We start from the raw sequence: 15,014 nt of genomic DNA, 5'->3' as shown, positions 1-15,014 counted from the left end.
TTTAGACCTGAATAATCGTTATTTTGTGCCAGTGTTAAGCATGAACATTATATCTGGATCTTGTTTGATGCGAGACGGTTATTCATTTCAATCAGAGAATAATGTTTGTTCTATTTATATGAGTAATATCTTTTATGGTCATGCACCCTTGATGAGTGGTCTATTTTTGTTGAATCTCGATAGTAGTGACACACATATTCATAGTATTGAAGCCAAAAGATATAAGTTTAATAATGATAGTGCAACTTATTTGTGGCACTGCCGTTTAGGTCATATTGGTGTAAAGCGCATGAAGAAACTCCATGCTGATGGGCTTTAGGAATCACTTGATTATGAATCACTTGATGCTTGCGAACCATGCCTCATGGGCAAGATAACTAAGACTCCGTTCTCCGGAACAATGGAACGAGCAACAGACTTGTTGGAATAATACATACTAATGTATGCGGTCCGATGGGTGTTGACGCTCGCGGTGGGTATCATTATTTTGACCTTCACAGATGATTTGAGCAGCTATGGGTATATCTACTTAATGAAGCATAAGTCTGAAACATTTGAGAAGTTCAAAGAATTTCAGAGTGAAGTGGAAAATCATCATAACAAGAAAATAAAGTTTCTACGATCTGATCGTGGAGGTGAATATTTGAGTTACGAGTTTGGTCTTCATTTGAAACAATGCGGAATAGTTTCGCAACTCACGCCACCCGGAACACCACAGCGTAATGGTGTGTCCGAACGTCGTAACCGCACTTTATTAGATATGATGCGATCTATGATGTCTCTTACTGATTAACCGCTATTGTTTTGGGGTTATGCTTTAGAGACGGCTGCATTCATGTTAAATAGGGCACCATCTAAATCCATTGAGACGACACCATATGAACCGTGGTTTGGCAAGAAACCCAAGTTGTCGTTTCTTAAAGTTTGGGGCTGCGATGCTTATGTGAAAAAGTTTCAACCTGATAAGCTCGAACCCAAATCGGAGAAATGTGTCTTCATAGGATACCCAAAAGAGACTGTTGGGTACACTTTCTATCACAGATCCGAAGGCAAGATATTTGTTGCTAAGAATGGATCATTTCTAGAGAAGGAGTTTCTCTCGAAAGAAGTGAGTGGGAGGAAAGTAGAACTTGATGAGGTAATTGTACCTGCTCCTAAATTGGAAAGTAGTTCATCACAGAAATCAGTCCCAGTGATTCCTACTCCAATTAGTGAGGAAGCTAATGATGATGATCATGAAACTTCAGATCAAGTTACTACTGAACCTCGTAGGTCAACCAGAGTAAGATCCGCACCAGAGTGGTACGGTAATCCTGTTCTGGAGGTCATCTTACTTGACCATGACGAACCTACGAACTATGAGGAAGCGATGATGAGCCCAGATTCCGCAAAATGGCTTGAGGCCATGAAATCTGAGATGAGATCCATGTATGAGAACAAAGTGTGGACTTTGGTTGACTTGCCCGATGATCGGCAAGCCATAGAGAATAAATGGATCTTCAAGAAGAAGACTGACGCTGACGGTAATGTTACTGTCTACAAAGCTCGACTTGTTGCGAAAGGTTTTCGAAAAGTTCAAGGAGTTGACTACGATGAGACCTTCTCGCCCGTAGTGATGCTTAAGTCTGTCCGAATCATGTTAGCAATTGCCGCATTTTATGATTATGAACTTTGGCAAATGGATGTCAAAACTGCATTCCTTAATGGATATCTTAAAGAAGAGTTGTATATGATGCAAGCAGAAGGTTTTGTCGATCCAAAAGGTGCTAACAAAGTGTGCAAGCTCTAGCGATCCATTTATGGACTGGTGCAAGCCTCTCGGAGTTAGAATATACGCTTTGATAGTGTGATCAAAGCATATGGTTTTGTACAAACTTTTGGAGAAGCCTGTATTTACAAGAAAGTGAGTGGGAGCTCTGTAGCATTTCTGATATTATATGTGGATGACATATTGTTGATCGGAAATGATACGGAATTTCTGGATAGCATAAGAGGGTACTTGAATAAGAATTTTTCAATGAAAGACTTCGGTGAAGCTGCTTATATATTGGGCATCAAGATCTATAGAGATAGATCAAGACGCTTAATTGGACTTTCACAAAGCACATACCTTGATAAAGTTTTGAAGAAGTTCAAAATGGATCAAGCAAAGAAAGGGTTCTTGCCTGTGTTACAAGGTGTGAAGTTGAGTCAGACTCAGTGCCCGACCACTTCAGAAGATAGAGAGAAAATGAAAGTCATTCCCTATACTTCAGCCATAGGTTCTATCATGTATGCAATGCTGTGTACCAGACCTGATGTGTGCCTTGCTATTAGTTTAGCAGGGAGGTACCAAAGTAATCCAGGAGTGGATCACTGGACAACGGTCAAGAACATCCTGAAATACCTGAAAAGGACTAAGGATATGTTTCTCGTTTATGGAGGTGACAAAGAGCTCGTCGTAAATGGTTACGTCGATGCAAGCTTTGACACTGATCCGGATGACTCTAAGTCACAAACCGGTTACGTATTTATATTGAATGGTGGAGCTGTCAGTTGGCGCAGTTCCAAGCAAAGCGTGGTGGCGGGATCTACGTGTGAAGCAGAGTACATAGCTGCTTCGGAAGCACTAGGTGTCATACCTAGTGCATCGGGTCCAATGAAAATCTTTTGTGACAGTACTGGAGCAATAGCCTTGGCGAAGGAATCCAGATTTCACAAGAGAACCAAACACATCAAGAGGCGCTTCAATTCCATCCGTGATCAAGTCAAGGAGGGAGACATAGAAATTTGCAAAATACATACAGATCTGAATGTTGCAGACCCGTTGACTAAGCCTCTCTCACGAGCAAAACATGATCAGCACCAAGACTCAATGGGTGTTAGAATCATTACTATGTAATCCAGATTATTGACTCTAGTGCAAGTGGGAGACTGAAGGAAATATGAGCTAGAGGCAATAATAAAGTTGTTGTTTATATTTCCTTATATCATGATAAATGTTTATTATTCGTGCTAGAATTATATTAACCGGAAACTTAGTACATGTGTGAATACATAGACAAACAGAGTATCCCTAGTATGCCTCTACTTGACTAGCTCGTTAATCAAAGATGGTTAAGTTTCCTAGCCATATACATGTGTTGTCATATGATGAACGGGATCACATCATTAGAGAATGATGTGATGGACAAGACCCATCCGTTAGCTTAGCATTATGATCGTTTAGTTTATTGCTATTCTTTCTTCATGACTTATACATGTTCCTCTGACTATGAGATTATGAAACTCTCGAATATCGGAGGAACACTTAGTGTGCTATCAAACGTCACAACGTAACTGGGTGATTATAAAAATGCTCTACAGGTGTCTCCGATGGTGTTTGTTGAGTTGGCATAGATCGAGATTAGGATTTGTCACTCAGTGTATCGGAGAGGTATCTCTGGGCCCTCTCGGTAATGATCATCACTATAAGCCTTGCAAGAAATGTGACTAATGAGTTAGTTGCGGGATGATGTATTACGGAACGAGTAAAGAGACTTGTCGGTAACGAGATTGAACTAGGTATGATGATACCGACGATCGAATCTCGGGCAAGTAACATACCGATGACAAAGGGAACAACGTATGTTGTTATGCAGTTTGACCGATAAAGATCTTCGTAGAATATGTAGGAGCCAATATGACCATCCAGGTTCCGCTATTGGTTATTGACCGGAGATGTGTCTATGTCATGTCTACATAGTTCTCGAACCCGTAGGGTCCACACGCTTAACGTTCGATGACGATTTGTATTATGAGTTATGTGATTTGATGACTGAAGGTTGTTCGGAGTCCCGGATGAGATCATGGACATGATGAGGAGTCTCGAAATGGTCGAGACATAAAGATTGATATATTGGAAGGTTATATTCGGACACCGGAATGGTTCCGAAGTGTTTCGGGTATTTTCTGGAGTACCGAAGGTTACCGAAACCCCCCGGGGGTTAATGGGCCTTCATGGGCCTTAGTGGAAGAGTGGAGGCAGCAGCTAGGTGGAGGCGCGCGCACCCCAAGCCCAAACCGAATTGGACTAGGGTTGGGGGGGGGGGCTTTCCTTCTCTCCTCCTCCTCCTCCTCCTTCCCCCCTTCTCCTTGTGGGAATAGGAAAGGGGGGCCGGATCCTACTTGGACCGAGAGTCCAAGTAGGAGTCCCCCCCTTGGCGCGCCACACCTTGGGCGGCCTCCTCCTCCCCCCTCCTTTATATACGTGGGAGGGGGGCACCCCAAAGGCACATCAAAGTTTCTCTTAGCCGTGTGCGGTGCCCCCCTCCACAGTTACACACCTCGGTCATATCGTCGTAGTGCTAAGGCGAAGCCCTGCGCCGGTAACTTCATCATCACCGTCCCCACGCCGTCGTGCTGACGGAACTCTCCCTCGGCCTCAACTGGATCAAGAGTGTGAGGGACGTCATCGAGCTGAACGTGTGCTGAACACGGAGGTGCCGTACGTTCGGTGCTAGGATCGATCGGATCGTGAAGACGTACGACTACATGAACCGCGTTGATAAACGCTTCCGCTTTCGGTCTACGAGGGTACGTGGACACACTCTCCCTGCTCGTTGCTATGCTTCTCCTAGATAGATCTTGCGTGATCGTAGGAATTTTTTTGAAATACTACGTTCGCCAACAACAACAAGCTGAGGGAAGCGATGAAGGTAACTTACCTTTAAGCCTCATAGCATTCTATTCGAGCAATCGCAAATTTGACAACAACCTGATCCAAGCCATTATCTACTATATTTGTTATTGCAGAAGATCATGAACCGTTGCCGCAAGCTAGCGGGCATGCTTGGGTGCGCTACCTCTGTTGACGTGCATGTTCCTCCTCCTGGTGGGTCGACACGTTCCCTAGCTTCATCAAGCAACACCGGCGGAGGTTCCTCGAGCCATGCCGCCTCGTCGTCTCGCCTTGTTGACGAGTCCGAGGAAGAAGATGATCAGAGAGAAGAGGACGAGGAGGAAGAGGGAGAAGAGGAGTACGACGAAGGAGGTGATGATGAGGAGGAGTACGACGACGACGACGGACCTCAACCGACTCAGCCAACCCAGAAGAAGAGAGGGGAAGTTTCGAAGGTCGACTGGAAGAGTCCATCACCGTTTCAGAAACCAGTTCCTCGTCGTCGCCCGAAGAAGTCGGACGAAGGCCGCTTGAAGAGATATGAGGAGCGTGCCGCCAAGAGGGGGAGGGGGAGGAACTAGAGTGATGTGCCATGTTGAACTTGCTTAGTTATACTAGTTGTGCCATGTTGAACTACTCGGTTTTGTGTTATTGAACCTATGTTGAACCTTTTGACTATGTTGAACCTATTTGATATTTGAACTTATTGGATGCGTCAATCTGCTATATATAGTGTGTGAGGTCATCACATTTTCATATGCAAAAACTATTTTGCTGTTGTGTGTTTATCTATCATATGCAAACACTATTTTTATAGTTGTAATTGAAATAGTCACGTTCTTGTTAAAAAAAGTGGGTGAGGACCCTACCACTAGGCACCATGGCGGTAGGATGTGAAATCCTACCGCACGGCGTTCCCCTTTTTCAGTCACAGAATGCAGGCTGCGCCAGTCACGCCCTACCGCCGTCGGGTGTGGCGGTAGGGTATGTAAACCTACCGCACAAATCTGCCAGTTTTCTGTCACAGAACTCGTGCTCCAGCGCTGGCACGCCACACCTTACCGACGCCCCCCTCGGCGGTAAGCCTTGGCGGTAGGGTCGTTAGACCCCACAAACGGCAGTTTGACGGTGGCTGCTGCCCTATCACCGGTGGCCACGCCGGTAGCCTGTTCAACCCTACCGCCATTTCCCCTGGCGGTAGGAAAAAGGTCAGATCTTGAAATGTTTTCGGACGGGGTCAGATCCTGTTAAAGTAACCCAAAAGGGTCAAAACATGAAATTTTGCCACCCGGCGCTGTTTGGCGTGGGCTTCGCCGGTCGCCTCGTGGGTCCCGTACCGGAGACGTTCTCCTTTGCCTAGCGGGCACGGCAGCATGGCACTGGCAGTGCCTTCCCTCCCGCGGCGCCCGTACCGTCAATCGCGTGGGCCGGCCAACGTGCTACCCGCCAAGCCGTGTCTGGTCTCGTCGGCGCGGCGCCATTAGTACAGTGCTAGCGCGAAAGACTGACATAATCCCATCTGCTTCTCGGCGAGTGAGACCCATCAACCATTGCTTCCCGCACAAATCTCCACACCATCAGTGCTCATCAGTACACACTGCACTTTGGAGAGCACACTAAAGAACAGTGCTGCTTTGCTGTTTATTGGAGTGAGATCCGTCCATCAATCGAGCGGGTGTGACGACGACGATGATTACAAACAGACGAAACAAACGGTGGGATCCGGGGTCCTCCTGCTGCGACCTACTAACCTAAACCAGCTCACCGCGATTACAAAAACGAATAATGGGCAAGGAACAAGACACCAAAACTGACGGCACGAAAATAGACACTCTTCTGTATAAAGAAAAATCTCTGCTGCTGCTGCTTAACTCAGTCGAAGATCTCCCACTTGGTGGTGACCGGGGGGCTGCTGTCGAACGTCTCCCACTTGGTGGTCACCACCACCGTCTGCAGCCGCCCGTTGGACACCTTGAGCACGTCCAGCGCCTCCACGCACTTCTGCACCCGCTTCGCCTGCCAACAAAAACAGAATCAAATCACCTTTCTTCTCCAAGACACTGGGCTGCGCCACACTCATGGCTGCACCAACAAACACCACACGGATAAAAGCTTGCGCTCAAATTGTTTATCCGCATGTCATTATCATCGGAACAGAAAGTAAAGGAGCTTTTCCGTTCTAATCTCGAGGTGGCATGAAGGTATCATCGCAGATAAATGATGAAAGTTTGAGGCCCAGACTTTTGGTCTCAGTCTCACATTGCTTGTGCTCGTGACCTAGCCAACAGCCTGCGCCACTTCCATGGCAATCTACCTTTCTTGTCATCTACTCTTTGTACAGCATGGTCAGGGAGCACATTCATCCCCTTTAACTAAGATGATTTGCTGCTAACACGATCAGTAGAAGCTACCAGGCCGCATGCGACGTGCTCAGGTTCAGGGTACACTCCAGGATCGGCTAGGCTGGCATCCAAGGGCTCTATCTACCTAACATTCGCAACAGGGGAAAGGTGTCGAGGTGGAGTTTTTCCCTGTGCCTGTACTGGACCACGTACGTGTCCTCCAGAAAGGAGCCAATGAGCCTGTGACCGTCCCGGGGGGCATGTAGGGCACTCGCCCACACGTTGCATTCCGCGTCGACACTCGCATTGCACCGCTGGTCATGGCACTGCTTGCATTACCTGCAGACGCAATGATGCGGGTCGCAGACGCCGACAGCCCCACCCTGCCCTCATCGAAGGGGAGAGTTGTACCAGAACCAATGGCACGATGCCCCTACTAAACCTGATCCGTGTGCAGTGGATGTAGGGTGTGTGGTGGGGGTACCTGGAGGTTCTTCTGCGAGGAGGTGTCGGCGTCGGCAGGTATGCTCTCCAGCTTCACCGCGTGCCGCATCAGCAGCTCGATCAGCGTCGTGATCTGCACCTCCGCCACCTTGCTCCCGCCGGACACCGACTTCTCGATGCTCGTCACCTGGTGCCACAAGAAAAGAGAACATTTTTTAACATCCGATCAGCTTCAGAATCACAGCATCAGAGGAAGGGACGACAGACGCAGGCACCGGCCGCTTCGGGCAGCAATGATGATAGTGAGGAGAGCATCCTTGTTACTCGTCACTTGTCAGTGACGGAGTGATGGATTCCTGTCGTAATGCCGGAATCCTGATGGTTACGCTGAATGAACCCTACTCCGGGACCATGCTGCTGCCGACGGAAATTTCACCGGTGCCCACATCAGTACATGACCACATCGATCGATCCATCGACAGCCACGCACGAAGCATCAACTCTGTTTCTTGGACGAGCCCGCGGCGTCAATTTGCTCACCTAATTCCCCTGACATGCGATTCAATGCGAATGCGGCAGCAGCATTCCGCTTCCGTCCCATGCCTGCGTCACTGCGTGCCTGACGCCACACGCACTGAGACTGCAACTAATTCCCTTCTAGGATGCAGAGACTGCAACTAATCACACGCCTAAAAAGACAAAGCATCCCATTTTTACCCACCGCTAGATCACCTCTAAGGCTCTAAATACGGTAAACTGTTATTGACTGTCAAGAACAGCTCGTTGTGTCAGTGATCGATCGTCGGTGATGGTATGGTGGAAGAAAAAACAGTAGTATGTGAACTGCTTGTGTGTGTGTGCGTACCTGATCGGCGAGCTTGTCGAGCTCGAGGGCGATGGCGCCGATGGCGCGGTTGGCGTTCTGGATCCTGGCGTTCCTCTGCCGCTCGATGTAGCGCCGCTCCAGGCTCGCCGGGTCCTCGGACACCACCAGCTTGGACTTGTTCTTGACGCCGAACCTGTCCAAGAACTCCGAGTTCTTCCGCTCCCGCCCCTTGTACGTCACCAGCTGCTCCGACGGCTGCAGCCCCGTCCTCGGCGCCAGCGCCTTCTTCAGCTCACCTGCGCGGTCACCACCATCCGCCACCAACAAACCAATCAGTACGGAACCAGCAAAAATTACTGCACATCACAGCTGATTATTGCAGGATCGTCGTGCCACTCGCTGCCCAACAACATTTTGATTCAGAGTTGGTGTGGCATTGCCCTGTGGTACTTTTGCTCTGCTGGGACGTTTTGGTAGTTCTTGACGACACTGACACGGATTTACAGCGCCACTTGCGGACCAGATTCTCGGAATCCCAGTGGCCAGGCCTGCCATGCCATTGTGGATCGCGAAATGCAGCGACAGACAATGTGGTGCGGCAGATATCTAAATTCCCAGCTCGATTTTTTTGAAGTATGGACTATTTTTACCATGGCATTCCCTACTCCCCATCATATTTTTCTTCAAAATACACAAGTACACGTGGGTCTCGACGAATGGGACTGGAACGTGGTGGGCAGCGCCTCCGAGTTATTTTCCCAACAGTAACACTAGCACCATCATGTGGCGGAAAGGTGTCGGTGCAACGGGACAAGCGGGCCGTGCCCCAGCCGCTGCTGGCCGTCCGATGAGGCCGCCGTACACGCGGACCCGTCCCGCGCCAGCCAGGATCGGCCTCCGCTTCGCCGCTGGCTGTCACTGCCCGTCAGCCCTTGTCGTCAGGCAAAGGTGAAAAAGCAAAGCGACGAACTGGTTTTAACAGCAAATCTGGTCGGTCGATTTAGCCTCGTAATCCCCAACCAAAGTTTGGCCTGCACGTTGCACGACGCTGCATCTGAAAGTGCGTCGGGGCTGCAGCCCGGCCAATGGACGCCGGGATCCCACGGCACGCAGGAATCCAGGTCGTACGATTTCGGGAACTGAAGCCTACGTTAGCAGAATGTAATCTCTTTTTTTAGATATATTTGAGCAGAGTAATCTAGGAACGTACTATACTACTACTAATTATCACTGGAAAAAAGGTTAAATTCTCGCGGTACCAAACTCAGGACATGGAATTTCTGCTAAAAAAAAACTTGCTGGGAAGCAAAGACCTTAGGCTAACGAAATGAAGTCGGAGAGCGCGGCACCCTTTTACTAAAAAATAATTTCTGCTCTTCTCAGGGATCAAGAAATCACGGGCTCTGTACGAAATTATTCTCTGTATTTCGTCTCCTTCCTTGTAAAATAATCGGAAGAAGAGAAAAAAAATGGTGGCAGGGGCGGATGTCTCGCTGTAGTATCATCGCGGCGGCATTCAATCCTCCACGCGGCACGGCCGGAACTCATGGCCATTTTTTATAGGACGGATTTAGCTGATAAATTCGATAGGTGGACTATCTTTATTTTTGATTAATTTATCCGCGGCCACGAACTCCCCCATTGGCCTGCACGCGTTTTCATGCCGTATGCCAAACGTCAAAACTTCGCGGACGACGTGATTAAGTTAAGCATAAAATTACTACGACTATCTCGGCCACTTTGTTCACATAATTAACAAACAGTTTGAAGGCAAGCCAAAAGTAATTCAAAGTAATTAGCAGCGCAAATTTCAGTTTCGTGTCTCGCGCAGAAGAAACGACGGCGACGATGAGAGGAAAGTTAAGCCGCAGTTAAGCAAGGCACTAATTACTTACTCGCTAACCCGGCCACGAACAGGGAAGGAGATTATTAGCGAAAGGGGGGGAATCTCAACAAGGCGACGGGATAAATACTGACCGAAGGTGGCAATGGAGGAGACGGCGACCTCGTGGGTGGCGGCGCCGTACTTGACCCGCACCCTGATCTCCGGCGGCGGCGGCCTGGGCGGCACCCCCGCCGCGGCGCCGTCGGCGCCCCTGTCCCGGGCCTGCACGACCATCCCGCTCGGCCGCACCTCCCATCCGGCCCTCTCCTCCTCCCCCGCCGCCGCCGCGGCCGCCTCCGACCACCCGCTGCTCGACCCGCCGTCCGAGCTCGACCGGTGCATCACCCTCGCCATCGCCCGCGCCCCAGCCGGCCTCCCCGGAGCACTCAAGCAGAGGCCAGCGAGGTGGGGAGTGGGGAGAAACTAGTGGTCGGTGTGGCGCCGTGCCGCTCCGGGCGGTCGCGTCGCGTGGGAGGGAGGGAGAAGGGAGTGCGGGGGGACGGGGGCACGCACGCACGAGGCGGACGCGCTTCTCCTTTTTGCTTGCCGGCTGTTTGTGCGCGTAAAAGCACGGAGCCACCCCGGGTTTTCCACAATTAACATGGCCCCGCGAGTGGCGCTCCCAAAGCCGGCCAAGCTGGTTTCTGCAAATAAAGCCGCCCTGGGGTTTTGTCATGGCCACCCATGAACATTTGCGCTTTGCAGGCTAGCTAGCTGACAACCTTCTTGCCTTTCTCGTGCCTTTCCATCTGTTAATGGCCAGGTAAGTATTTGTGTGTGGATCATGTTTGTTTCTGTTTTGCATAAGCCCAATAAACACTTCCGCTTTTAGAGTGCGCGGAATATATGTTATTCGATATCAGAAAACCTGAGCACGGAATACATACTTCCGCACGATTGTAAGATGCCTTCCTCGTCATCGTGTTCAAGGTTCTGATCCAACCATGATCGCATTTTCCATGTAAACCCTCCTACTCTCTCCCTAGTATGCCGACCTATCATGTGCTCCCATTCTTCTGCATGGGCATAGTCAACTCCTAATTCGAGTAACTTGCACATAGTCAGTCCCTAAGTCTTCACTGCCACATAGATGTTGTAGCTGCAAAGAGATTTGCTGATGACGCGATCCATATCGCCCAACTATAAGGTTCATTTGCACCATGACCTTGGTTGTATTAACACTGCTATATAAAATCAGATATTCCAGCCTTTTAAAACTGTATGATATGTGCACGACAACTTCAACCAAACATTCGGTGTGTCGGTTTCTGCGAAAAGAGCCTTCAGTTTTGTCATCGCCACCCCATTGAGATGGTTGAATATTTTGTAGGCTAGCTAGCTACCAACCTTGTTGCCTTTGTTGTACCCTTTTCTTCCGTGCCCATGTAAGTATTTGCGTGGCGTACCTGCCCGTTTTTGTTTTGGATAAGTCAAATAAATACTTCGTTCTTAGGCAACACAACATATATTTTATTCGATGTAGTAAACATGAGCCATCCTTTACCTTCGGGTAAAGTCTCGCTTCGATTGATCGACCGAGCAATTGTAGGATGTCTTGCTCATCATCATGGTACCATTGAGCACAACGGTCCTAATCCAGCGGCTGTCACATTCCCTATATAATACCCCCTGCTACCAGTACATCGATGAAATAGATGTTGCAGCCACACGAATGTCAGCAAATGACGAGGCCCGTATCTTTGACTGTATCTGTCATTAACAATGTCTATATCTCCACCTCCCACAACACTGTCAACATTCCTTCCTTATGTTCATCTTCCTAGATGTCAACACCTACATTGTCAATCATATAGTCTCAAGATCAACTCATAGTTGTCTGACTAAACTACCTCGTCGATTTGTGCGAATCGTTGTACCCCGTTCCCTCGCCCTCTTTATACTGTACAATGTTGTTGATAGGCTCGTACAATCCGAGCACCCCTAATGCACAATTATATGTCATGTGGTACTAATTGTATAGAGATGGTAATGTCGAAATAGATAAATGGACTTGCTTATTAGTACCTACACCTAATTGTATGATAGGCGAGACTAAGCCTAAATAAAATTTGTTTAATTCAATATGGATATTTTTGGGTTTCAAAGAGTCTTAAGCACAAGAACAAAAGTGTTTGACCAAGCAAGATGCGTATGAACAAACCCATTTCCGCAAAAACACTGGTTATATTGACATTACTAAAAAAACTAGTTATTCAGTCTCTTTCAAACCGAGCTTCACTTAGCTAGTTGTGGCACGTTTATGACCAATTCAACCAGACATTGGGTCGACCGGCATAGGTCGGCAATGTATTTCATCATGCTACACTAGGCTAAATGAAAGAGTCGATTCTGGCGAACCTCGGGTAGGGCGTCCCAAGCTAGTAGCCTAGATGAGATGGTAACAAGGACACGAGGGTTCGCCCAGGTTCGGGCTCTCTCGAAGAGGTAACACCATACGTCCTACTTGTGTTTGTGTTAATTTGGGATGGAGTACAAAGTACAGGTTGATCTACCACGAGATTGTTTTGTTCGTCATGCCTAAGATGTGTTGGGCTTGTTCTATCGACTAGCCTAGCATGGGTTTTATAAGTTACCAAAGGCCTATGATAACAGGAGTCCTAGTCGGCAACATCGATGGAGAGGAGTCATCCACGAATAAAGAGTCCTTATCTTGTATGCCAAGGCTTCTTGACTTCCTTGTATGCGTCATGGGCCGCCCAAAATGGCCCCTGATGGAACCGAGCTAGGGTCCTCGGCCCGGCCCAGCAGACCGGGAGTCGACATGGTGAGAGGCCCCCTAGCCGGGACACCATCAATAAATACAACCAAATTCTTTCTTGATGCACATTGGCTAAGATATTATAAACTTTTGGCAACTGCTAGTTAGCAAAATCGGTTTTGTTAACAGTCTGATGTTGAAACTGCACAAAAATATGGACATTAAGTTTTTGCTTCTGAGCTCAAATGCACCCTCGTAAAGTAGTAAAATAAAAAAGAAGTAGTAAACAATTTTAAAAAATCAGAATTTTTGGGCAAGAAACATTGTTGAACGTTCTACATACCTGCAAATTTTCGGTCAAGAAAAAAATATTCCTAATGCAATGAGAAAACGATGCTAAAAAAAACTATTTTTAACGCATTTTGGAGAGTTGATTTTGTTATTTTTGCCCAGACCTACACGAAGGTGATTTCATCACGAAATTTTGCACGCAAGAGAAGAACTAAGCAATGTTTGTTGTAAAAAATATTCGATTTTCTAAAAAAAATGTTTTTTATTTTACTATTCATAAAGGTGCATTTGAGCTTGGGATTACAAAGACAATTTCATGATGTTGAAACTTCACTAAGGGTGAACTTTAGCAACCGTTAGTAGCAAAATCGGTTTAGTTAACAGTCTGATGTTGAATGTGCACGAAAATATGGACATGCAATTTTGCTTCCGAGCTCAAATTCACCCTTGTAAAATAGTAAAATCAAAATGTAGTAACAACTTAAAGAAACAAATCTGATTTGTTTTGGGCTAGAAACATTGTTGAATGTTCTACATATCTGCAAATTTTCCGTGAAGAAAAAAATATCCCTAACGCTCTGAGAAAATGATGCTAAAAACCTATTTTAGAAGCATTTTGGAGAGATGATTTTGTTATTTTTGCCCAGACCTACGAAGGTGATGAACGATTTTTTCACACACGTGGAGAACTAAGCAATGTTTTTTATTAAAAGAATCTATTTCTTAAAATTTTGATTTTTTTTCATTTATTTAACTGTTCATAAAGGTGCATTTGAGCTCGGGATTAGAAAGAAAATTTGGTGAAAATATGAAACATAAACACATGAAAAGGGAATCATGGCAACGGGAAAACAATGAATATACACACAAACCACGACCTTTGAGGCTCAAATTCCATGTCAACTGAGCTGAACCACACGATCTGGGAGGGCTTTAGAGCATCTACAGCCGGACTTGGCAAACCCGGCTCCTCAAACGCCCGCGGACGCGCCCGGGCGCGTCCGCGGGCACTGACCGGGCACTCCTCAAAAAATTCAATCCACATCTGGACACCTCAATTACCATATCTCAAATTCATACAGACTCATGCAACTACGTCGACGCACATGCATTGCTCGGCTAGTCCATCACACTACACTAAACATGCAATCGGACTATCAAAATTTGGCATGTTTGGCTATGGTGGAGTTCATCCATGACTGCGCTTGCCCTTCCCAGCGCCCTTGTTGTCCTTCTCGCGGAAGTATCGGTCGAAGACGCAGTACGGATCGAGCAGGAAACTTGTCGCCGGAGCTGTCCTCGCCGTCATTGTCCTCCTTCTCCTCCTTCGGTGGCAGTCCGGCCATGGCACGGACCGCCCGATTCTACTCACGGGCGAGGGCGCGCGTGTTCCTCCGCTGCCGTCTCTTTACAATGCGGGCACGGATGACTTCTTCCTATGCGGCCGCCCGCGCCGCCACATCAGCCGCCTCCGCCGCCGCCATTTCCGTCGCGATACGGGCCTTGGCGGCCCTTATCCTCTCCTTCCCATGGCGGGCCACCCATTCCTACTCTGCCCGACTGGTAATGGGAAAGGAGAGTGATACGTCTCCAACGTATCTATAATTTTTTATTGTTCCATGCTATTATATTATCTATCTTGGATGTTTTATATCCATTTATATGCTATTTTATATGATTTTTGGGACTAACCTATTAACCTAGAGCCCAGTGCTAGTTTCTGTTTTTTCTTCTTATTTTTGAGTTTTACAGAAAAGTAATACCAAACGGAGTCCAAACGAACTGAAAATTTACGGTGATTTTTTATGGACCAGAAGAAGCCCCTCGAAGCAAAAGAGTTGGGCCAGAAGAGTCTCAAGCCAACCACA

At 47.6% G+C, this 15,014-nt stretch overlaps 1 protein-coding gene across 1 annotated transcript; it reads right to left on the bottom strand.

Moving 5' to 3' along the window:
- Positions 1 to 6,242: 6,242 nt before the first annotated feature.
- On the bottom strand, positions 6,243 to 10,695 carry LOC123054601 (BAG family molecular chaperone regulator 1). The gene is made up of 4 exons (XM_044478403.1): positions 10,229 to 10,695; positions 8,291 to 8,547; positions 7,466 to 7,612; positions 6,243 to 6,655 (listed from the first exon to the last, which is right to left on the bottom strand). Exons 1-4 carry the CDS (start codon positions 10,488 to 10,490, stop codon positions 6,512 to 6,514), a joined length of 810 nt encoding a protein of 269 aa, XP_044334338.1. The 5' UTR covers positions 10,491 to 10,695; the 3' UTR covers positions 6,243 to 6,511.
- Positions 10,696 to 15,014: the final 4,319 nt, after the last annotated feature.

This window comes from Triticum aestivum, chromosome 2D (genome assembly GCF_018294505.1).
Source record: "Triticum aestivum cultivar Chinese Spring chromosome 2D, IWGSC CS RefSeq v2.1, whole genome shotgun sequence".
NCBI lineage: Eukaryota > Viridiplantae > Streptophyta > Magnoliopsida > Poales > Poaceae > Triticum > Triticum aestivum.
Note: the sequence above shows the minus strand (reverse complement) of the source record. Positions and strands in the feature narration are given on the sequence as shown.

Excerpts from the sequence above, each read along its gene's own strand:
- LOC123054601 (XM_044478403.1), bottom strand. The coding sequence starts at position 10,490 with ATGGCGAGGGTGATGCACCGGTCGAGCTCGGACGGCGGGTCGAGCAGC. Across the intron at positions 8,548-10,228 it reads CTCCTCCATTGCCACCTTCG|GTGAGCTGAAGAAGGCGCTG; the intron begins GTCAGTATTTAT and ends GTGACCGCGCAG. Across the intron at positions 6,656-7,465 it reads CCTCGCAGAAGAACCTCCAG|GCGAAGCGGGTGCAGAAGTG; the intron begins GTACCCCCACCA and ends TTTTGTTGGCAG.